The sequence below is a fragment of the Silene latifolia genome, chromosome 11 (assembly GCF_048544455.1).
Source record: "Silene latifolia isolate original U9 population chromosome 11, ASM4854445v1, whole genome shotgun sequence".
NCBI lineage: Eukaryota > Viridiplantae > Streptophyta > Magnoliopsida > Caryophyllales > Caryophyllaceae > Silene > Silene latifolia.
The window spans coordinates 203,161,607-203,184,332 of NC_133536.1; the positions used below are offsets into that span (position 1 = coordinate 203,161,607).

At 38.5% G+C, this 22,726-nt stretch overlaps 2 protein-coding genes across 4 annotated transcripts; one reads left to right on the plus strand and one right to left on the minus strand.

The window, feature by feature from the left end:
- The first annotated feature begins 467 nt into the window (after nucleotides 1-467).
- Nucleotides 468-6,984, plus strand: LOC141612352 (uncharacterized). Its single transcript, XM_074431108.1, has 7 exons — nucleotides 468-1,349; nucleotides 2,322-3,042; nucleotides 3,435-3,714; nucleotides 3,819-3,926; nucleotides 4,172-4,450; nucleotides 4,895-5,038; nucleotides 6,505-6,984. Exons 1-7 carry the CDS (start codon nucleotides 962-964, stop codon nucleotides 6,676-6,678), a joined length of 2,094 nt encoding a protein of 697 aa, XP_074287209.1. The 5' UTR covers nucleotides 468-961; the 3' UTR covers nucleotides 6,679-6,984.
- Nucleotides 6,985-14,338: 7,354 nt separating this feature from the next.
- LOC141615344 (uncharacterized) lies at nucleotides 14,339-22,399 on the minus strand. 3 transcript variants are annotated; one of them, XR_012529809.1, is made up of 4 exons: nucleotides 22,336-22,396; nucleotides 16,547-21,158; nucleotides 14,931-14,989; nucleotides 14,339-14,520 (listed from the first exon to the last, which is right to left on the minus strand). XR_012529809.1 is itself a non-coding variant. In XM_074433738.1 (2 exons), exon 2 carries the CDS (start codon nucleotides 21,154-21,156, stop codon nucleotides 19,711-19,713), a length of 1,446 nt encoding a protein of 481 aa, XP_074289839.1. In that variant the 5' UTR covers nucleotides 21,157-21,158; nucleotides 22,336-22,396; the 3' UTR covers nucleotides 15,924-19,710. The 3 variants fall into 3 exon arrangements, 1 of the variants encoding a protein (XP_074289839.1); XM_074433738.1 differs by lacking the exons at nucleotides 14,339-14,520; nucleotides 14,931-14,989 and having other exon boundaries at nucleotides 15,924-21,158; XR_012529810.1 differs by lacking the exons at nucleotides 14,339-14,520; nucleotides 14,931-14,989; nucleotides 16,547-21,158 and adding an exon at nucleotides 21,837-21,926 and having other exon boundaries at nucleotides 22,336-22,399.
- Nucleotides 22,400-22,726: the final 327 nt, after the last annotated feature.

The window sequence follows — 22,726 nt, forward strand, 5'->3', positions numbered from 1 at the left end:
GACGTTATTCAAGAAAGGAAGAAAGGAAGGAGCATGTTCTCGTTGATTATAGAAGATATCGTTGAGTTTTAGTTTAAATTTTAAGTCTGTTATTTGGTTACATGTAGGTCGAGTTGATAACTGTGTAGCTCATGAGTTAGCAGATTGTGTGTTCCACGAGTTCCGGGCAAAATCGTATGGGAGGATGGGTTACCACCTTCTGCGAATGCTGCTGACCCTGCTGTAACTTTTGATTGTTTATTAATTGAGTATTGCCTCCGGGCTTTTCCCTTTTAAAAAAAAAATTACCAACCAATCTTTTTTTTTTTTTTTTTTTTTTACCAATTTGATATATTATGAAGAAAAAAATTCTAAATTTTCTCAAAAAAAATCTGAAATACCTAAAGCATAGCTGAAAAGTGAAAAGTTAGGTGAGGAAATCTTAAAACTGAAGTTGTTAACATCAAAATAATCCAAGCCTAGAAGTTAGAACAACTCCTGATTATGATGTTGTTGCATGTAAGCGACATTACTGACAATTATGTTTCATTTTGTCACCTTCTCTTCCTCCTCTCTTCATTACAATACCATGACATCAACATTAACATAAACATAAATGATCCTATAACGAGAGAACCCGTAATCGCTACCTTCTATACGATTATAATTCATTATTATACCTACATAAATGGATGAATATGAAGTTTCCAATTATTTGTAGGTTAGGAAACATCTTTACCCCTCTTCTTGGGTCACTTTTTTCCAAGTTTTGACCTCTCACCTTTTCTTTTTCATTTTTCTTTGTTCCCACCATAATTACAATCATAATCACCTATGACACTTTATTCTTTATTAAATACTTTATTAATTTTATTAAAATTATTATTATTATTATTGCCATTGTTGTTCTTTCATTTGAATTTGAATTCAATTTTGATCAATTCTAGTAATAAAGTTTCCACCTTTTTAAATTTTTGTTTAAATGGAGGAAGAGGTCCAACTTGTGTTAGAATTTCTTAGAAAAAATGGGTTTAAAAATGTTGAATTTGCATTAAAAGAAGATCTTACTGAAATTAATACTATTAGTACTACTAATAATAATACAATTAATACAATTAATAATTTTAATAATAATGTTGATGTTGATGATGGCTGTTTATGTGATTTGGAGAAATTTGTGTTTCCAATGATGCCCCCTCCAGTTAAACTTCCAATCCATTCTCGCCGGACCCGGGTAGCTGATTCGGGTTTGGGTTCGGTTCCGGTTTCGGGTTTGAATTCGGGAAGTGGGTCTGGCCTGGATGAGTCAGGGGATGATGAGTTCAAGAGTATGAAGTCTTCTACTTCTGCCAGTGGTGTTTACTCTTCAGGTTTTATTTTTTTCTCTCTTTTTTTTAATAAAAAAAAATTGAATTTTTATTATGATTGTTAATTTTTAATTAAGTAGTTTTTGTTGTAATAATGGAGCTTGAATGTTGGAATTCTGTGAATGTGTGCATAATTTTCGACAAGGAGGCGTAAATATTAGTACTTCAACAACATTACCTCAGTGCCTGGCTCGCAAATTGTGCAATGTCAGTACAATTGCGAAAAAATATATTTGTTGTAGTAAAGGGTTTAAGTGAACTGTGAAAGTGGTGAAACATTTTTGTTGTACTCGAATTGAACATAAGGTGATTGGTTAAGTGTATAAGAATGTGAAATTCAGCTGCTGATAATCTAGCTGGTTTAGTGAATTGATTAAGGCAAACTTAATTTTGTGCAGTTTGTTAGATCAAAATAAAAGAAATTGAAATGAGGGTTTAATTTGAAGTAATTTGACAGTAATGCATTGGATATTCCAATGAGCTAAGTTTTATTCTATTTGAAATCCGCTAACATGAATCACACTTTGAAACCGTCAATGACTGGTTGAATGCTTCCCAGATTGTAATTGGGTAGCTAAGGATTTATTGATCATTCAATGAGCTAAGCTTTGGTTTCTTATTTGTCTCGCTTCTTAATAGAATTTTATCGTCTTTCACAAATATAGCTAAGCGTAGCTTTAGAAGTAGCTACCGCCTACCGTGTACTTGTTTGATAAATGGAACAATAGAGGACCATGTTCATTAAAAGCTCTATTCCACATGTGGGATGGACATATTGAAATGAGAGACTCTGTAGGATCAAAGGAGATTCGTAGGGTTTTGAAGATCGATACATGTGGTGTTATTTTATAATGCTTCACATGGTCTAGTAGAATCGTGAAATCGGGAATTCATGATCCACGTGTCAATGAGAGTTTTTATTTAGTATCTGTTTATATTATGGGACCGTCTGTTTAAATTTCCCGTTGCCTGCAGATTTCAGTAACCCATATGGACAGCGGTCCACTACACAACCAGGTTCCGGAACTTCTTCTGATAGATTATCTCAGTTTGGTACCGCAAGAGAGTACCAAGAATTCGATATGCAAACTGACTTGTGGTATGATGATAAGGATGATGGGCCGTATATGACTCCTAGCTTTGGTGGGTTGGATCCTTTTGGTTGCCCGACTGAGGATAAGTTTGTCATGACTTCCGAGACTGGAACTCTTTCAAAGAACCCATTTTCTTTTAATCGTTTGTCTGAAGGATCAGAGGGAAGTGACAGTCGTTTTGAATACCCATTTCAATCTCACGATATTCGCATTGAAAATATTGATAATGGGCAAGTAAAGGACTATTACCATCTTGATGATGAACTTAACCCTCAAGTAGGCATTAGATGGGAGCTTGATCGCGCTGGTTATAGTGATGTTGAAGATATTGATTCCAAGTTGAAAGAATTTAGTTTGAAGGATTCGGTCCAGGAACCGGATGGCTCTAGAAATATATATGAAGCCGAAAAGCAGGAGTTGCTTGTAGTAAACCGTTATGATTTTGGACCCGGTGATTGCAAGGAATTGGTTACAAGTTCTGAAGAGCCAAATGCTGCAGTAAATGAGCCGGAAGGGACGGCACCAGAGGAGATTCCATATTGGGAGGCCAATGAAGATGAGTACGAAGTATTTGATTTGAGAATCATTCACAGGAAAAACAGGTTTGTTACTGGTTATATTTCTCGATAATGATGTCTGATGTGCTACATTTCTATTATGTAGCTTCAATGCTGAAATAACTTTGATTTTCGCTCTTATATTGCTGAAATATGTTAGTAACATAGATGACATCAGAGTAGTTAGACTAAGATATTCCTTAGGTCATCAACGCTGAAATCTGGGAAACCTTGGGCTTCCAAAGTGGAAATAACCTAAACCCGAGGATACCAAAGTGAAATTTTGCGTAAGTCAATGATATAAAATCTCGTTTGATGTTCCTAGGGTCTCGATGGGAAAACTCTGAGTCAACCTAAGCGTAGTTGATGATTTGTGCCATCCAGCAGTTTGTAGTCTATGTCGTCCAAAAATCATATGTTTCTACTGCTTTGCGCAGGACGGGATTTGAAGAGAGTAAAGAGTTTCCAATTGTTCTGCAAACAGTCATTGCAGGACGGTATTATGTTACTGAGTACCTCGGTTCTGCAGCTTTCAGCAAAGTTGTTCAGGCACATGATCTCCAGACTGGCATTGATGTTTGCCTAAAAATCATTAAAAACGACAAAGATTTTTTTGACCAAAGTTTGGATGAAATCAAACTTCTGAAGTACGTAAATAAGCATGATCCTGTTGACGAGCATCATCTCTTACGTCTCTATGACTACTTCTATCATCAGGTGTGAATTAGTGGCATACAATGCCAAATTTAAGACGTATCTTTTTTTTCCTGTCCATTATTTTTTCCCAATATATTCAAACCGAAATGTTCTTTTGTGTACAGGAGCACCTTTTCATAGTTTGTGAACTTCTTCGAGCAAATTTGTATGAATTTCAGAAATATAATATGGAATCTGGTGGAGAACCATATTTTACAATGGGCAGATTGCAGGTACTTCTTCTTGTGCTAATGCAGATGCTGAGTATCTATTCACATTTAAGACCGTCACCGTTTTTTCCATTTAAGTGTCCATTACACTAGACCTGTCCAAAGGTCCCACAGTGGGGAAATCCTGGTTGAAGCTGAATCTCCTGGCACATTTTTTTCCTTGCTGATAATGATCACTGTGAAACTGGCTTTAGACATTAGTTAAGCATTGAAACCGCTCAGCGCTTCTGTTTACTTTCATATTACAGGCCATAGCACGACAGTGTCTGGAGGCGTTGGATTATCTGCATGGTTTGGGAATTATCCATTGTGATCTAAAGCCTGAGAATGTTTTGATCAAGAGCTACAGCAGATGTGAAATAAAAGTTATTGATTTAGGAAGCAGTTGTTTTCAGAATGACAACTTGTGCCTCTACGTTCAATCACGATCCTACAGGGCACCTGAAGTCATCTTAGGACTTCCATATGGTCCCAAAATAGATATATGGTCCTTAGGCTGTATTCTTGCTGAGCTATGCTCTGGTGAGGTAACTCATTTCTCTTTCGCTGTAAATAAAAATTCCAGTGAAGACGGACTATAGAAACACGATATGACAGTGTGAGCCTCCTTTGGCAGTAAATTGGCAAAATAATCCGAAATGATCTGTGTCGTAAATGACACAATCCGAGGTGGCCCACAATGACCTAGAACGACCCAATGTAACAAAAGTTTTAATAGCTCACGCTCCAAAATGTTATAAAAATGGTCTAATCAACCCCGACCCATACCTAACCCATAAAGGACTCATATTAAAATGACCCGATAACATTGCTCCTGAAATAACCTAAACCATAGCCCATAGGTAATCAAGTCCCCTGATACGCGGCGGTTGTGAATATGAGATCAGTTATAAATGGGTGATAAATGATAATGATTGTCAGTTCTTATGCATAAAGTAATGTGTTTCTAATGAAGCGCTGTGGTTTGCCAGGTACTTTTCCCAAATGACGGTGTTGTCATGTTGCTGGCTCGCATGATTGGTCTGATCGGTCCCATTGATCTGGAGATGCTATTGAGAGGACAAGAAACACATAAATACTTCACCAAAGAGTTTGATCTATATCACATAATTGAGGTGGGCTCTATTTATCTTGCCTCCTAATATTCAATAGGTGGATTATACATCCGATGTAGTACCACCAGTTTTATAGTTTTTGAGCATTATAATAAAGTTTTTGAGTTTTGTTTTAAAAATTATGAGTTTTACTATAAAGTTTCTGAGTTTATTCACTAAAACATTAAGCTCGAAAAATTTACAATAAAACTCAAAAACATTACATACAAACTTGGTTAAATTTGAGTTTTGACGGAAAAAAATTAAAATTTAACTTATAAACTTTAATAAGCTCAGAAAAAATACACATATGCTCAAAAACAAATAAAGTTTGAGGTAATAAGCTCAAAAAAAATACACATGCTCAAAAACAAGTAAAATCTGAGATAATACATCAGATGTATGTAGACCTGGCAAACAGATCGGGTCGTGTCGGGTTCGTGTTCGTGTCACATGTAAACGGGTCACAATCCCTCCAACCCAAACCCGACCCAATTAAATCTCATGTCGTGTTCGTGTCGACCCACTTACATAAATGGGTCATAAGGCCTCAACCCTAACCCGTTAATTTCGTGTCGGGTTCGTGTCGTGTTTTCGTGTCACGTCCATATTTTGAAAGTTTAAGTATATTTATGTGATGGAGGATCAAGAAAAATTAGGATTAATTTAGTAAACGAAATCATTCGTGTCGGGTTCGTGTTTAGAGAGGTCAACCCTAACCCAACCCAATTAAATATCGTGTCGTGTTCGTGTCGACCCACTTACATAAATGGGTCATTAAGTCTCAACCCAAACCCGTTAATTTCGTGTCGGGTTCGTGTCGTGTTTTCGTGTCGTGTCATTATTTGCCACCTCTAGATGTATGTTCCTTTTTCTCAATATTTAGTGCTATTGTCTACTTTAGAGCTAATAGTTGCCGTCTGTTAGAAAGTTTGATCCGATTTCTTGAGCCCAAATATCTATGCCTTGAAAAATCATACTCGTATTCATTCCGTAAGCTCGGCGTGTCTTATGATGTGTCAAATTTAAGACAGTTTTTCATTGATCACTAAACTTGCATTTCACGTTCCAAACAATGAAAATTGACGTCTCCATCCTACGAATTACGACAGAGTTGACTAAGCCACTTGAGACAGAACAAACCATAACATAATTATTTGTAGAAGTTCTGTGAAGTCCTCTGCAGCACACTGGCGATTAGGCGAAGCCAGAATTGTTGGAATATGAGGTCTTTTTAATTTAGTCTTTATTATGGGGTTTTACGGTATGAAAGTTGCAGTTTAGGCAAATTTAGTAATGTAAAACTATAGCTGTTCATAAATTAGTGCGGTCTCAAGTTCCCGCTAGCTTCATTGTGGCTGCACCACTGCCACGTAACTTGATGCTATTGTTTGGTATATGACGCTTCCTTTCAGAAGAAAAGAAAGAAAGGAAACGAGTGAAACAAAAACGTAACTAATCCTGTATCTTAAATTTTCTGATGACAGGATACCGATCAGATGGAGTTCATAATTCCTGAACAATCTTCCTTGGATCATCACCTCCCAGTTTCCGATTCTGGGTTCATGGAGTTTTTGAAACACTTGCTTCAAATAAATCCTCGAGGACGTCCTACAGCAAGACAAGCTCTAGACCACCCTTGGCTATCCTTCCCATATTAGATTTAGCTGTGTGAATCATGAGCATTTTACCTGCAAAAGAAAATAAACATAAAGTTAGTTTTTTTTTTGGGTTTCCATGCATAGAAGGTGTTGTTTTGTGCACGAGATTTAAGAAAATACACATCCTGTCCAAATATGTGTAAATACCACAGCCTCGGGAATCAGGATGGTGTATATAGCGTTGAATTGTTGATAGATAGTAGAGGTCGTCTTTTTTTTTTTTTTTTTTCGTTTTGGCGTTGATTGATGCCGTGACTGTAAGCCTAATCAAAATATAATTCGAAATCGATTCATGCCTTCGGTGCTTGTTTGTATATATTTTTAGGACATCTTTTTTCTATTGAATTTTTTTTTTTTTAGCAAGGGAAATGACCTTCCTTTCAAACCTTATTGGATCCGCCTAGTCAGAACTATGACGAGTGTCTTTACACCAGAGATCATAAGGAGATGTCCGGTTAGCCCAAACCTCGGGAATACGCGACAGCACGGAAAGCCGGCACCCCGTTTAACAGACCCCAAAGGGCCACCGTGCAATACCTCAGTGCTCCCGTTTAGGGCGTCGAACCCGGGACCTCAATGTTTGAGGTACGTACCTTGCGGCACACCCGGAACACCACTAGACCCAAGCCACTTTGGTTTTTCTATTGAATTTTGTAACACATTAAAGGTTAGAATAAAGGTTTAGTCCTACAATTGGTCTCCCTTGTGACGGGTTACCATTTGTGACGGATATTTTGTGAGATAAAATGGTAACAAAATGGGTTAGTGGAGAAAGGGGACCACATGAATAGTGTTGCGAGAGAGAAAAAAAGTGGAGATGCTTTGTGAGGTAAAGTGGTATCCGTCATGAAACATCGCGGATATGTAAATGCCTTCAATGAGAATTTGTGTTAGTCCTATTATTTGCTGAACATCCCTTTTCAAACATATTTTTATCTTCACCGAGAAAAAAGTTTATCCTTTTACGACATTTGTAAAGAAGGCCGACCCAAAAGCGAAAAAGGTGTCGACTGTTGTCAAGAGCTTAGAATAAAGTTGCGTTTTCGAAAGGTGTTGAAATTGTGTTTTGGGTGTGAATTTGAGTGAGGAAGCTTTTGATGTGATCAGATTCTAGAATTGACATTACTCGTTCTTACCCGCTGAAATTATTCGCCCCCTTAAATTCTGGCTTCCCCAATGTGACACATTGATGTTATATTTTACCGTCAATGAAACCATTGGTCGAAATAAAAACTAATAAATTGATGATGGGTCAAAGTATCTACTTGTTGACAAAGTTAGTAACGCTCTCATTTTTTATCGACGTAAAACATACGACTTGTCATATAGACAAGGGCTAGATGTTGAATTGAACAAGTCTTATATAAATTGAGATGAAATGACTGATCTCTAACGAAGGCAGGTTGAAGGCTCGGTCTACCGCATAAGTTGTTTTAGAAAAGGACGTTGGTACAAAATGTCACATTTGTAGGAGAATTCAGAATTGTCTGTCCATCCATTTTTTCTTCTAAGAATTTGGAAAATTTAAGACCATAGAAACAAGACAACCTTTAGCACAACGCACAAGCAAAAGCCTTACAATAAGTCTTGCTTGTGACGGGTCGGATCTTGCGACGGGTATTTTGTGAGTGGAAATGGGTAGAGGGGACAAGGTGGGCACCCACCCCATGTGCTCCTTCTCTCACCCCCTATGAGTTTTTTTGTGAACATATGATGCAAATGCTTATTTGTGACGGATACCCTCCGTCACAAATAAGAATTTGTGAAAGCCTTATCCTTTTGAGAATTGGCTAACTCCAAAAAAAACGTTGTCAAGTCTTGATATGGTTTGGGCCATTATCAAATCAAAGTATCAAACTTATCCTACACTGAAGGTTATAAGTTTATAACGATTATATGGGGATTGTGAAATGTCATAAGCTCGTATCCATCACAGATAAGAATTTGTAATTGTTAAATATTTAGTGCCGGTTCTAAGGGGTGTTTAGAGGCTCAAATGACAAGGGGTCCATTCTAGAAGTAGGACTGCACATAAAGTAGATCGGACCGGTAAACCGGATCGACCCGGTCCGCTGTGGTCTGGTCCAAGCAAAAAAAATCACCTCAAATTACCTCTAGAAATAGAACCGGTCCGGTCCAAATCCGGAAAAAACCGAACCTAAAGGGTTCCGGTCCGGGTTCCCACCTAACAGGTCTGGTCTCCGGGTTTGGGATATGGGGTTGTCCGGTCCGCGTCTCATTGCGGTCCGGTCCAGTTCTAGCTCGGTGAACACCCCTATCTAGAAGGGGCCATAAGGGTGGAACTAGAAGTCAGTTATATAGTTTAGTTGCAATTTAGATTCTCTCCATTTCTTCTCCTTTCCATTTCCTTTCATTTCCTTTTTAACGGTCCGGATTATACTTTACTACGATCTAATGGTGCAAGTGATAGATGAGATAAATGTGGAATACTAATATAATATGGGATTGTGAGAGGAAATGGACAAGAAATGGAGAGAAGGAAATGGAGAGAATCTTTGCTCGTTTAGTTGTTATGCATCTTACCAATTAATAGGAGGTCTTGTATTCTATTCTTCATGGGTGCTTTCCACCACTTCTTTTGCGATTTTTTGACGATAAAAGGGCTGGATTATAAGATACCCTCTCTCCAATTCTCCAAATCCAACGTCATTTTTTCTTTTAAATTTTTTACGGTTCTTCAAAAATCAACCTCAATCTTTAAAATTGGGAAAAAAACTTTGGTGCTCTTCAAAAGTTATTGTGTTATTGTTTCATTTATTGAATTGTACTCCGTATTAGACAATGACACATGAATTACTTGAACAAAGATTTTTAAAGAGTCGAGACCCCATTTTACAAATTTACCTTGGACTTTAAGATGTTTGGGATCGGACCTATATGTAAATATCAACACATCAATCAATACATATATATAAAGCAGAAACTTTTCGAGCGATATTCGAGAGTCCAATTTTTCTAGAAATCCTAATAAGTGTAGATCTAAATTTTTGCTCTTAATAATTTATGAAAAAATTATCCTAATTAAAGTAGATTTAATAATTTATGAGAAAGTAATCCTAATAGAAGTAAATCTAATAATTTATAAGAAAAATAATACTATAGAAGTGGATCTAATAATTTATCGATTATTCTTTACTAAAATAATAATAGAAAAATAACTTTATAAAGAATATTTATTTTAGAAATATTTACAACGCAAAAAAAATCATATAATAAACGTATACAAATGTGCAAATTGTATATTTTATAAACATAAAATTAATCTTTGTGAGGAAAAAAAAAAAGAAAAAAAGAGAGATCCTAATTTCTTACAAATATTAAATATTGTCAAAATTTTAAGTTGTTCGATTTTAATTACTTTGTGAAACTCGTGTAGTAACAAAGATAATTTTATGTAAAAAAAATTTTGAATATATAAAAGATTTACAAAAGATTCGAGTTGTTCATTATAACCAAACTCGTAATTGTCTTACAAAAACCTTAGGAAAAAACTAATTTTTATTTTTTTAAAAATATTTCAGGAAAAAGTAACATGTCATAATAGGAAAAAGAAGTAAAGATTAACATTTACTTAGCATTTGGCAGAGAAAAATGTTTACAGTGACAATATTAGAAATAAACAACTTCTTCAACAATGGCATGAAATAGTATTAACTCTGACTTTCTATAACCTATCAAATGTGTATGATTAGATTACCATTAATATTCACATAAGATTAAAAAAATTTGAGCTACCATTTTAAAAATATTAAATGAGTCTCGTATTGATTTTGTCAAATGAGCCAAAAAATTAAATACAAATGAACAAAGTCAATAATTACGATTTTATGCGGGACTAATAATCCAAGAACCAGCTAACTATGAATAAATCAGTGTACGATAAATATATAGAAAAAATGTGAGAATTATATATAATCTATTATTATATCACCGAATTTTTTCTTCAAACTGGTTTCAAATTCATATCAAATCCATAATAGATGTTAAACATGTATTGAATTGCCAAATATACAAAAATTATGCGGTTACATCCATTTTTACTTTCTAAATTCCAATTCATCTATGTGTTTTTATTCACTTAATTATTTACCGCGGTTTGCGTATGACTGGTTATTAGACTTATTACTTTGTCATGTACTGATTGTATATTTAAAAGTGCAATAGTTTTTATAGTAGCTTTTGATAGGTTTTTTTTGGAAAATTTCCATTTTGGTCTCTGAGGTTTGGGTTATTTCCACTTTAATGCCCTGAGTTTTGCATAATTGCACTTTGGTGTCTTGAGGTTTCGACTACTTCCCACTTTGGTAACCTAAGTTTTGAATAAAATTTCATTTTGTTGAACTAAAGCATTTAATAGTCAACGTTTATCTTAATTACATTTTAAGTAAAATAAAGTGCAAAATTGGATATTAAACTGCATACAAAATAGTATAATCAACATAATATTGCAAAAAAAAAAATGGCTTTATGTTCAAAATATTTTTTTAGTACTCCCTCCATTCATCTTTTATATTCCCATTTCAATAAAATATTCCCCACATATATTAGATAAGTAGGAAGATAAAAGATGAAAAGTTTGACCGTTAATTCACTCAAAAATATATTTCACATCTAAAAAATTAGATTTCGTATTATATATTTCACATGAAATTCAAAGGGAGCAATCAGTCTTAATGGTAGATAGGCAAAAATAATTTTTTTATTGTTTAGAGATCTAACAAAAATCCTCCAAACAGGCCACATATATAATTGAGATACATGTTTTGCATACCACCATTCACCATTTACACTGTCGTATGCTTACAAAATGGAATATTGCTAGATGTTGTATGTTAATCTAATTTGTGAATCTTATAAAACCAGTCTCAGTTATCACGTGTTCATTTTATGGAATTAAACAACATTTTTGGGAATGACATTTTAAATTAACTAAAATCGGTGGCGGTGCGTACAACAATAAAATTAGGTAATTACATAATACAACTGTGTCTTTGGATCCTATACAACTGATATAATTAATACAAAAAAAAGTAGCTTTTATGTTAAAAGGACTGATGATCCATCAACAATCAACTAAATCAACCCAAAAGTTTTCTGTGTTCCGATTTTCAACATAGTTGGACTTTTTTTTTTTATCAACTTAGTTGACTTCTACTACGAAACCATGACAATGTAAACCAACATTTGAATTCTTAGAACATTCAACATGCATATTCTTAAAGATGATCCTAATGGGAGCCTCATGCATTGCTATACTCGAAATTAAGAATTCTCGCTTGTCATTATGAAGTGCGGAAGAAGTGTTAAATACCGTTAAGTAAGATGTTAAGTGAATAGGAAGTTAGAGGGTATAAGTGGGCTTTCTTGAAAAGTAGAGGTACAAGTGGGATTAGCCCAAAACAGAGGGGTACAAGTGGGAATTTCCCTTAATTTTATTGGAATTCGTTATTGATTTGATTTTACGAGAAGTATATAAAGAGCAAAATACTCTCTTAATTGTAGACAGACAAGATAAACTTATGCTATAGGAGATCTAACATTTTCTATAAACATACTAAATATAGATAATTATGATACATGTTGCTTTACGTAACACCATTTAGCTCATTAAGGTCTGTCTCAGTTATTAAGGGCGGTTCATTTGGTGAGTTGCACTATGTTTATGGAGATAACTATTGTATTTAATTAAAACCACTAATACCTATAACAATAATGGGAAAACTAATTACATACTCTTACTATGTTACTTGTTGTTTCACAACATAAATTATAACTACTAAATGACAAAACTTCTATGCTAAAAGCACTAATAGTTCATTGATGATCAACTACACCAAGCACGAACTTTTGTTTATCAATGATTTAAACATTATTGAACTTCTTTTATCAACTATATAATATATTTATACAGATGATCCTAATGGGAGCTCCGTGTATCGCACGGGCTTTTCAACTAGTATATTATTATATTGTATAGTTTGAAGAAACACGAGTATGGTTTAGATTGCTATAAAAATAAATACTCCATAAGTAGCAATAATAAATAAAAACTTGTTATAAAATATTATTATATGGATACACATATCTTAGAATAACTTAAGAATATATTATCTTATGAAAACTTCATCCCATTGTATTGTATATATATACCGTTTTTAATGGAATAAGAATACAGTTTTGTCTTTCATACTTTCTCTCTAACTTCTCTTTATAATTCTCTCCTCTCCTTATTTCACAACAAAACTCTAAATAATGGCAACTTATTACACCAATGTGATGATCTAGGAATGAAATGACGTAACTTCTCAAGAAAATATGGGATTCATATCTTAAAAAATTGTTTCATGAACCGCAAATTCTCATATAAGATAATACTATTTATTTAAAAATAAGGCGAGATACAAAAAGAACGAGAAACATCTTCAAGGAATAAAAGCATTCTTCAAAGGTTGAACAAATCTTCAATCCTCAGCAATCGGCACTAAATCTTGATCTTCGTAAAATATAAGTGTCCTTTCAATGGAACGGAGATACTCTTGGCGATCACTCAAGAACATCAATATTCCAATTCAAAGACATAAAAATACATTTTTACACCAACAAATGATAAAACTAATTATCAGACGTCTCCAATAACAAGCTTTAACACTAATTGACGTTAAAACCAGTGAAAAACATTAAAATATTTTCAAAACCTTTAGTTCAATTTTTTTTTTTATAATAAGGGTAATAACTCCATTAGCTATAGATAAGCTCACGATCATTGATCTAAGAACGCAACAATTATTAAATGACAATCAACAAACAGGTTAGTACCTAACAAAGAGCAAACACAAAGAGACTACAACATAAGGTCCTAAATCTACCCATCTTACCCATCTCTCAAGTTTATTATTTTAAGGTCAAGTTATTTATATTGGGGTGCACAACGCGTCGTCGGGAGCAAATATGCTCTGATACCAACTGTGACACCCTCAATTATTGCGGAAAAGTAAACACGTAATTCTAGAATAAAACTGCATGGATATGTTTGTAATAGGTTCATTTGGGTAAAAACCTGTAATTTTTAAAACCTGAACCTGTTATAAAGATATCCAAATTGGAAGGTGTCAAACATACAAGGTCTAACTAGAAGTTTCAAAACATAACCATCGCTAAAGTCGCGATTAGCAAATTATACAACTAAATGTAAAGAGGGAGACATATGTCCCTAAAATGTATGTGACATAAAAAGGGTTTAAGGGTCACAATAAAATAAAATCAATCTAGGTCCCAAGGTTACTTTGCTCGCTAGCTCGTCCATGTACCCCACATATGCATCACCTACCTGTCATTCGCATTTTATACAAATACGAAAGCCACAGTCAGTGGGGAGTAACTCCGAGTTCTCCCAGCCACGAAATGTCATAATTAATGTAACATGTAAACATAAGAATATGAATATGAATAACACATAGCCTTAGCATATAGATGCTAGACAATCGTGCTTATCATGTGAACAACAATATAACAACACATAGTCCTAGCATGTGAATACTTGACCGACTCATTGTAACACCCCCATTTATTTAAGGGCCTGAACTAGGACTCCTCAGATAAAGAGGGGCGTTACCATCCCGGAAATCCGAGGCAGTAGATAACAAAGGGAAAGATAACAGTACTTTAAATTAAAAAGGTTATAATGTTTACAACGGAAATAACACATGTCTTAAATAAAAAAATAAAGTCTGACAACTAAACAAAATAAAGGTGAGCTAGCTCTAAGTCAGGTGATCCATGCTCTCTCCCTGCCAGCTCCCAATGTCTCAACAACCTGTCAATCTGCTCCCCACAAAGGATCATCACAGGCATACACGAATACACAGGGTCAACCGCGAGGTTGAGTAGGTAATACGATATAATAAAGAATGCAATGCTATGCTCCTCCAATCAACTCCATCACACACATCCCCGGCACGCCCAGCCATACCGATCCCCGGTAGACTATATATATCGACCATAGTCGATCTGCCCGCTCGCAGCGGAGGACACCAGGGCAAGTCCTGCAGAACCCGCCTGGGCCTTAATCACAACAATCTCATCTCCTCCAACTCCAACTCCAATGCAAATGCAATGTATGAAATATATGAAACAAAATGCTCAACAGGATAAATGAGATAGTCAGGTATGTCATATAATTCCAAACATGTCAACTCTTTATAATAAAAAATCCAATCAGTGTATTCCCCTACCTCAAATAGCGGTGATAAGCTAACTCACAGATCGAAGTATTCCACCCGAAACTCGCCACCTAAACATATATATATAACATAATTAATTCTCTTACTAATCCCGTTCCCATACTCAAAAGTTACTATAAGTAGAAACTTTCCCAATTTAGAAATTACTAAAAATATAAGTTACTCAAAATAGAAAGTTTCCTAAAATGGGAAGTTTCCCAAAATAGCAATTACCAAAAGAATAGCAAATTACTAAAAATAGTAATTTTCCCGAAATAGAATCCCGACTCAAAAACTTAAATATATTATTCCGTCACCGCTACTTAAAATTAACTTAATAATCAAACTAACAATGTAAATATTAGAAGTATACACATTCCCGACTCATTAAAATAAAACCCGTAACAAAACAATTTCAAAAACAACGCACAACACACACACACGCACACTCCCTTTTCAACCCGTCACAAACCGCCCCTCAACCACCAATCCTCACCGCCGACCACCAGGCCTGACACCAGGTCTGGCCTGGTCACCTCCCACCACCACCAACGTGGTCGACCCACGCCGGCGGTCCTAGCCACCACCAACAAAACCCCCTGCCTGCGTTCCTGCCGCCACAAAACGCCATGAACAGCCCCCTTTTTAACCCGACAGCCACCACGACACTCCCCTGGCACCCTACCAACCACCACCATTGCCACCACCGTCGCACGGCGACTCTGACACACGTGGCACCACCGATTCGACCTCCCCCGAGTCCACGGTGGTGCCACCCCTTTTCCTATGTCTGAAATGCTACCAAAAACACCCCACCGACCCCGACACCTAAACACCACCACTGCAACCACCACCAGCAACGACCACCACTCTAACCACCACCACCCGACTCGACTCTACACCCACAACACATCTCACCACCCCACGACCACCACCACAGTCCCTAAAAGACGCATAACACAATACAAAACAAAGGTGGGATGAAATGAAAACGAGAACCCTTACCTATGATATGACGGCCGTCGACCATGCTTTTCCGGCCAAAGATAACCACCCTCGACCACTAGCAAAGGCTCCCCTAGACTCCTGGCAGTCCCTACTCCCTCCACACTCACCGGCGTGCTCTCTTTGGCCGTGTAAAAGGCTTGATCGGGAAAGGAATAAGGGGTTGATGTTTGTGATGTCAAAATGACGGTAGGGAGGGGACTAGGGTTTTAAAGGTGTAAAAGGGTTTGATTTTAGGGTTTGGTGAGGTAAAATGGTAGGTGGGTAAATGGGTAATAAGTGGGTAAATGGGCTATGACCTCTCGACCCAAAAATACCACTCAATTATAAACCCGACTCATCTCGCGATATAAATTAAACAATTATTTTTACGCTTTTACCATTACCTTTTACGCTACCATAAAATAATAAAACTTGCCCGAACAATAATAAAATACGGGGTATTACAGTCTTCCCCCCTTAAAAGGAACTTCGTCCCGAAGTTCGCTCCCATACCAAGCATGTCATACAAAATATAAAAGACATCTCGTATAACTAACACGGTCAAACACACAACTAGACTACATAAACACGAAATGTTACATTCTACCCTCCTAAAAAGAAAGTTACGTCCCGTAACTTACCTCAAGCGAACAGATGTGGATAGCTCTCTCTCATCGCGGCCTCGGTTTCCCAGGTAGCCTCCTCCGCTTTATGATTAGACCACAACACTTTCACTAAAGCAGTCTCTCCGTGCCTGGTCTTTCTAACCTTCCTGTCCAAGATCTCCTTAGGCGTCTCGATGTAAGTCAACTGCTCGTCCACCTCGACCACATCATGGCTCAGAATGTGCGAAGGGTCACTCATATATCTCCGCAACTGAGAAACATGGAAGACATTATGTACCCTGGCTAAAGCTGGTGGTAAAGCTAGCCGATATGCCACTTCCCCAACTCTATCCAGGATCTCGTATGGCCCAATAAACTTCTGACTCAACTTTCCCCGCTTCCCGAACCTCATCACTCCCTTCATCGGAGATACTCTAAGAAGTACTTTCTCCCCCACCGAAAAGAAATGTCGCTTCTCCTAGCGTCGGATAGCTCTTCTCCGGTCCTGGGCAGCCCTCATCTTCTCTCCGTCGAATGATCTCGCACTGTTCAACCATCTCCCGAATCATCTCTCGGTCCCAAAACTACCGCATCAGGTCGATCATCCCAACACACAGGACTCCTACACTTCCTGCCATACAGAGCCTCAAATGGAGCCATCCCAATACTAGCGTGGTAGCTGTTGTTGTATGAAAACTCAATCAACCCCAGTCTATCCTCCCAAGACCCGCCGAACTCCAAAACACAAGCCCTCAACATGTCCTCGAGAGTCTGAATAGTCCTCTCCGTCTGCCCATCGGTAGCTGGATGAAAAGCTGTGCTCATCTTTAACTGAGTACCCATTAGTGACTGTAACTCCTGCCAGAATTTAGATAGAAACCTGGAGTCTCTATCGGAAATGATGTCCTTGGGTACACCATGCAGCTTCACCACATACTGAACATAAGCCTTGGCCAACTCAGCTTTACTCCAAGTATCCTTCATGGGGATAAAGTGAGCCGACTTGGTTAGCCTATCCACGATCACCCAAATCATATTGTTACCTTTCTGAGTTCGAGGCAACCCAACAATGAAATCCATGGAAATGCTTTCCCACTTCCACTCTGGCACATCTAGTGGTTGAACCTTCCCTTGCGGTCTCTTATGTTCACCCTTCACTCTCGGCATGTCAAGCATCGAGCTACGAACTCAAAGAACTTCCCTCTTCATATTCGGCCACCAAAAGGTCTTCTTGAGGTCCTTGTATAACTTATCTCCCCCAGGATGAACCGAGTATGGCGTGGCATGTGCCTCAGTAAGAATCTTCCTTTTCAGCTCATCATTATCCGGAACACACCACCGTCCTCCAAACCTCAGACTACCATCAGCGTGGATAACAAACCTGGAATCATCCCCGGATTCTGCCTGTTCTACTGTGCTGCGCCACTTCTGAATTCTAGCATCGGCTTTCTGTAGCTCTCTGATCTCCTCATATAACTCCGGCTCAACGGTCAAGTCCCCAAGAATCTCTCCTCTCCGGATCATGTGAATTCCCATCTCCCGCAGCTCATTATGCAACCTCACCCTAGATCCGCACTTTCTCAAAGCATGGATGGATTTCCCTAACGCGTCCTGCTACGACATTCGCTTTCCCCTCATGATAAAGTATCTCCATGTCATAGTCGCCGATCAATTCGATCCATCTCCTCTGTCTCATGTTCAACTCCTTTTGTGTGTAAATGTACTTTAAGCTCTTGTGGTCGGAAAACACTTTGAAGGTAGCCCCATAAAGATAATGTCGCCATAGTTTGAGCGCAAACACCACTGCCCCCAACTCCAGATCATGAGTAGGGTAATTCTCCTCATAAGTCTTCAACTGTCGAGAAGCGTAAGCGATTACCTTCTCGTTTTGCATCAATACGCACCCCAGACCCTTCTTGGAAGCATCAGTATACACCTCGAAATTATCATTCCCATCTGGTAGTGCGAGGATAGGAGCTGTAGTGAGACGTTCTTTGAGGGTTAGAAACGCCTCCTCACAACTCTCATCCCAAACAAACCGGTTCTCCTTCCGCATTAATGACGTCAATGGCTTTGCGATCTTTGAGAAGTCCTTGACAAACCTTCGATAATAACCTGCTAGCCCCAAGAAGCTTCGGATCTCACCCACATTCTTAGGACTCTGCCATCTCGTCACTGCCTCTATTTTACTAGGATCAACCGACACCCCTTCCTTGGAAATCACGTGTCCCAGAAAAGCAACTTTCTTCAACCAGAACTCGCACTTGCTCAGCTTGGCATATAACTGGTTCTCCTCCAAAGTTTTCAAGACTAACCTTAGATGTTCCTCATGTTCTTCCTCATTCTTGGAGTAAACCAGGATATCATCGATGAACACAACCACGAACTTGTCCAGATAAGGACTGAACACTCGATTCATCAAGTCCATGAACACTGCTGGCGCATTAGTTAACCCAAATGGCATGACCACGAACTCATAGTGCCCATACCTTGTTCTGAAAGCGGTCTTAGGTATATCCTCGTTCTTAATTCTCAACTGGTGATAACCTGACCTCAGATCGATCTTAGAGAAAACTCCGGCTCCACTCAATTGATCAAACAAATCATCGATCCTTGGCAAAGGATAACGGTTCTTGATGGTCACATTGTTCAACTCACGGTAATCCACGCAAAGTCTCAAGCTTCCATCTTTCTTCTTGACAAACAACACTGGTGCTCCCCAAGGTGAAACACTAGGCCGTATGTAACCTTTCTCTGCCAGCTCATCCAACTGCTTCTTTAGTTCCTCTATCTCCTTTGGTCCCATACGGTACGGTGGTTTAGAAATCGGCCATGTTCCCGGCTTCAGATCAATGGAAAAGTCCACTTCTCTTTTCGGTGGTAACCCTGGAATGTCCTCCGGAAATACATTCTCGAACTCCCTCACCACTGGAATCTCAGACACCTTAGGGGTCTCCGACTCACTATCCCACATCTGACACAAGATTAACTGATCCCCTTTCCTCAGACTCGACTTTAGGGTGTTAACAGATATGAATTTGACTCTTGGCTTGACCACATACCCCTTATAAGACACTCTAGTTCCCTTAGGTCCCCTCAAGGAGATTTTCTTCTGGTAGCAGTCGATAAAAGCCTTGTACTTCCCTAACCAGTCCATCCCCAGAATCACCTCAAAACCCCCCAAGGGAAACTCTATAAGGTCACAAGAAACACAACCTCTCCGATCCGAATTGGTACCCCGGTGTAGACTCTATCACAAGGCACCGACTCCCCAAAGGTACCACTACCGAATCAACAATTCTATCATACGACTTAAGGTTTAAGACTACGGCATGTTCCGCAGATATAAAGGAATGTGTAGCTCCGGAATCAAACAACACAAAGGTGGGTTTAGAGTTAACAGGAAAAGTACCAGTCACAACATGTGCATCCTCCTTTGCTGCTTCCTTCCCCATGGCAAAGAGCTTGCCACTGGACTTAGCTCCAAACTGACTCGATGAAGCGGTATTGGATTGCTTGTTCCCCTCGTTCTGGTTCCTCTGGAAATTACCACCCCCGCTGGCCTGGTTTTGCTGACTACGATTCTGATAGTTGTTGTAGCTTCCTTGATAACTGTTACTTGCCCCAGATCGGGCACCTCCTCCATAGCCAGTGTTAGGAGTACGGTAGCTGCTGAATCCTGATCCCACTGTCCGAGACCCACTGAACCCAGATGTAGGTGTCCGGAAGCCCCCAGATTGGTTCCCTCCAGAACTTCGGCACTCAAACTTCCTGTGTCCCAGTTTCCCACACCCAAAACAAGTGATCCTGGACGCATTACCCCCAAGACTAGCACCTCTGAAACTGCCTCCGCTTTGATTCCTCATCCCCCCAGGAGCACTATTGGTGGAGTACCCACCATATCTGCCCGAACTCTGCTTCTTTGCCCCAGTATTATCGCTTGTGGTCTCCAGCTTCCTTTTCTCAGCCTTGCCTTTCTTATCAGCCTTGATCTGTTCCGAAAGTCTTTCAGCAGCACCAGCCCTCAAGTAAATGTCCTGAACTGTAGTGGGTGGAGCCGCTGTGAGCCTCTTCTTGATGTCCATAGTGAGCCCCCGCTCAAACCTCATAGCCAACATAGCTTCATTCTGCCCAAAGTCATCAGTGTATGAGGATAACTGTCGAAACTTTCGATGATAAGTCTCCACTGTCATATCTTCTGTCATCTTGAAGGTGTCAAACTCCTCCCGTAGTTTGGCTTTTTGGAACTCGGGCATAAACTCATTCTTCAGAAGCTCTTGAAAGTCCAACCAAGACACATGTCCCTTCTCAGGATCCTCAGCAACCTCCCTAGCAAACTCTCGTATATCCACCTTGTTCCTGGTCCACCAGTCACCGGCTGTGGCCCTAAGATAGTGGGCAGCTTGATCCACTTGCAGCTCTTCCGGACATGCTACCAATTCAAACAGATTGGTGAATTCTCTACACCATTCCCCCAGCAACTGTGGTTCCCCTTCTCCAGTGAATTTTGTGGGGTTATGCCTTGCCACAATGGTACTCATTTTTGCAGGGTCCATTCTTTTGGCTTTTAGGGCCTCATTCTCAGCCAGTAGCCGGTCTAACTCTTCCTGGGTGATGTTTACAGCCGTGTTCCTTCTTGGAGGCATGACTACAAGAGAATTTTAGGAATTAGCTGCAACACAAAACACTTTGGTAATTCTAGCCAATTCTTTTACTCTTATCTTACTTGTCTATCTAGCATGGCTTAGGGATCACATAACCGCATATCACTAGACATAGCCTTCTGACACAACTTAATAGGTGTATAAGTATAAATCAACCTTAAAACATGCAAAGTATTATGCCACAACCTCCTATCAACTCTTTATGCAACAATTATCATATCAATCAGTTAATACTTAGGCAATAATATATGGAGTTATGCTCAATATCATGCAACTTCTCTACCCTTCCTCTCATATGCACTCAGGGTTCCCGGGTCAAACTGAGAGGGCCAATGGTTCGGTGTGAGGGGGCCCCTAACTCATCCCTTACCTTTAGTGTGCTCCTAACAGTTTTGTCCCGGGGTTCATTTTATTTAGACTCTTCCTATATTCATTGGATTCATTGGTTTAGGCCTGAAGATCGTTCGCTCTGATACCACTTTGTAACACCCCCATTTATTTAAGGGCCTGAACTAGGACTCCTCAGATAAAGAGGGGCGTTACCATCCCGGAAATCCGAGGCAGTAGATAACAAAGGGAAAGATAACAGTACTTTAAATTAAAAAGGTTATAATGTTTACAACGGAAATAACACATGTCTTAAATAAAAAAATAAAGTCTGACAACTAAACAAAATAAAGGTGAGCTAGCTCTAAGTCAGGTGATCCATGCTCTCTCCCTGCCAGCTCCCAATGTCTCAACAACCTGTCAATCTGCTCCCCACAAAGGATCATCACAGGCATACACGAATACACAGGGTCAACCGCGAGGTTGAGTAGGTAATACGATATAATAAAGAATGCAATGCTATGCTCCTCCAATCAACTCCATCACACACATCCCCGGCACGCCCAGCCATACCGATCCCCGGTAGACTATATATATCGACCATAGTCGATCTGCGCCGCGTGACGGAGGACACCAGGGCAAGTCCTGCAGAACCCACCTGGGCCTTAATCACAACAATCTCATCTCCTCCAACTCCAACTCCAATGCAAATACAATGTATGAAATATATGAAACAAAATGCTCAACAGGATAAATGAGATAGTCAGGTATGTCATATAATTCCAAACATGTCAACTCTTTATAATAAAAAATCCAATCAGTGTATTCCCCTACCTCAAATAGCGGTGATAAGCTAACTGCAGATCAGAAGTATTCCACCCGAAACTCGCCACCTAAACATATATATATATAACATAATTAATTCTCTTACTAATCCCGTTCCCATACTCAAAAGTTACTATAAGTAGAAACTTTCCCAATTTAGAAATTACTAAAAATATAAGTTACTCAAAATAGAAAGTTTCCTAAAATGGGAAGTTTCCCAAAATAGCAATTACCAAAAGAATAGCAAATTACTAAAAATAGTAATTTTCCCGAAATAGAATCCCGACTCAAAAACTTAAATATATTATTCCGTCACCGCTACTTAAAATTAACTTAATAATCAAACTAACAATGTAAATATTAGAAGTATACACATTCCCGACTCATTAAAATAAAACCC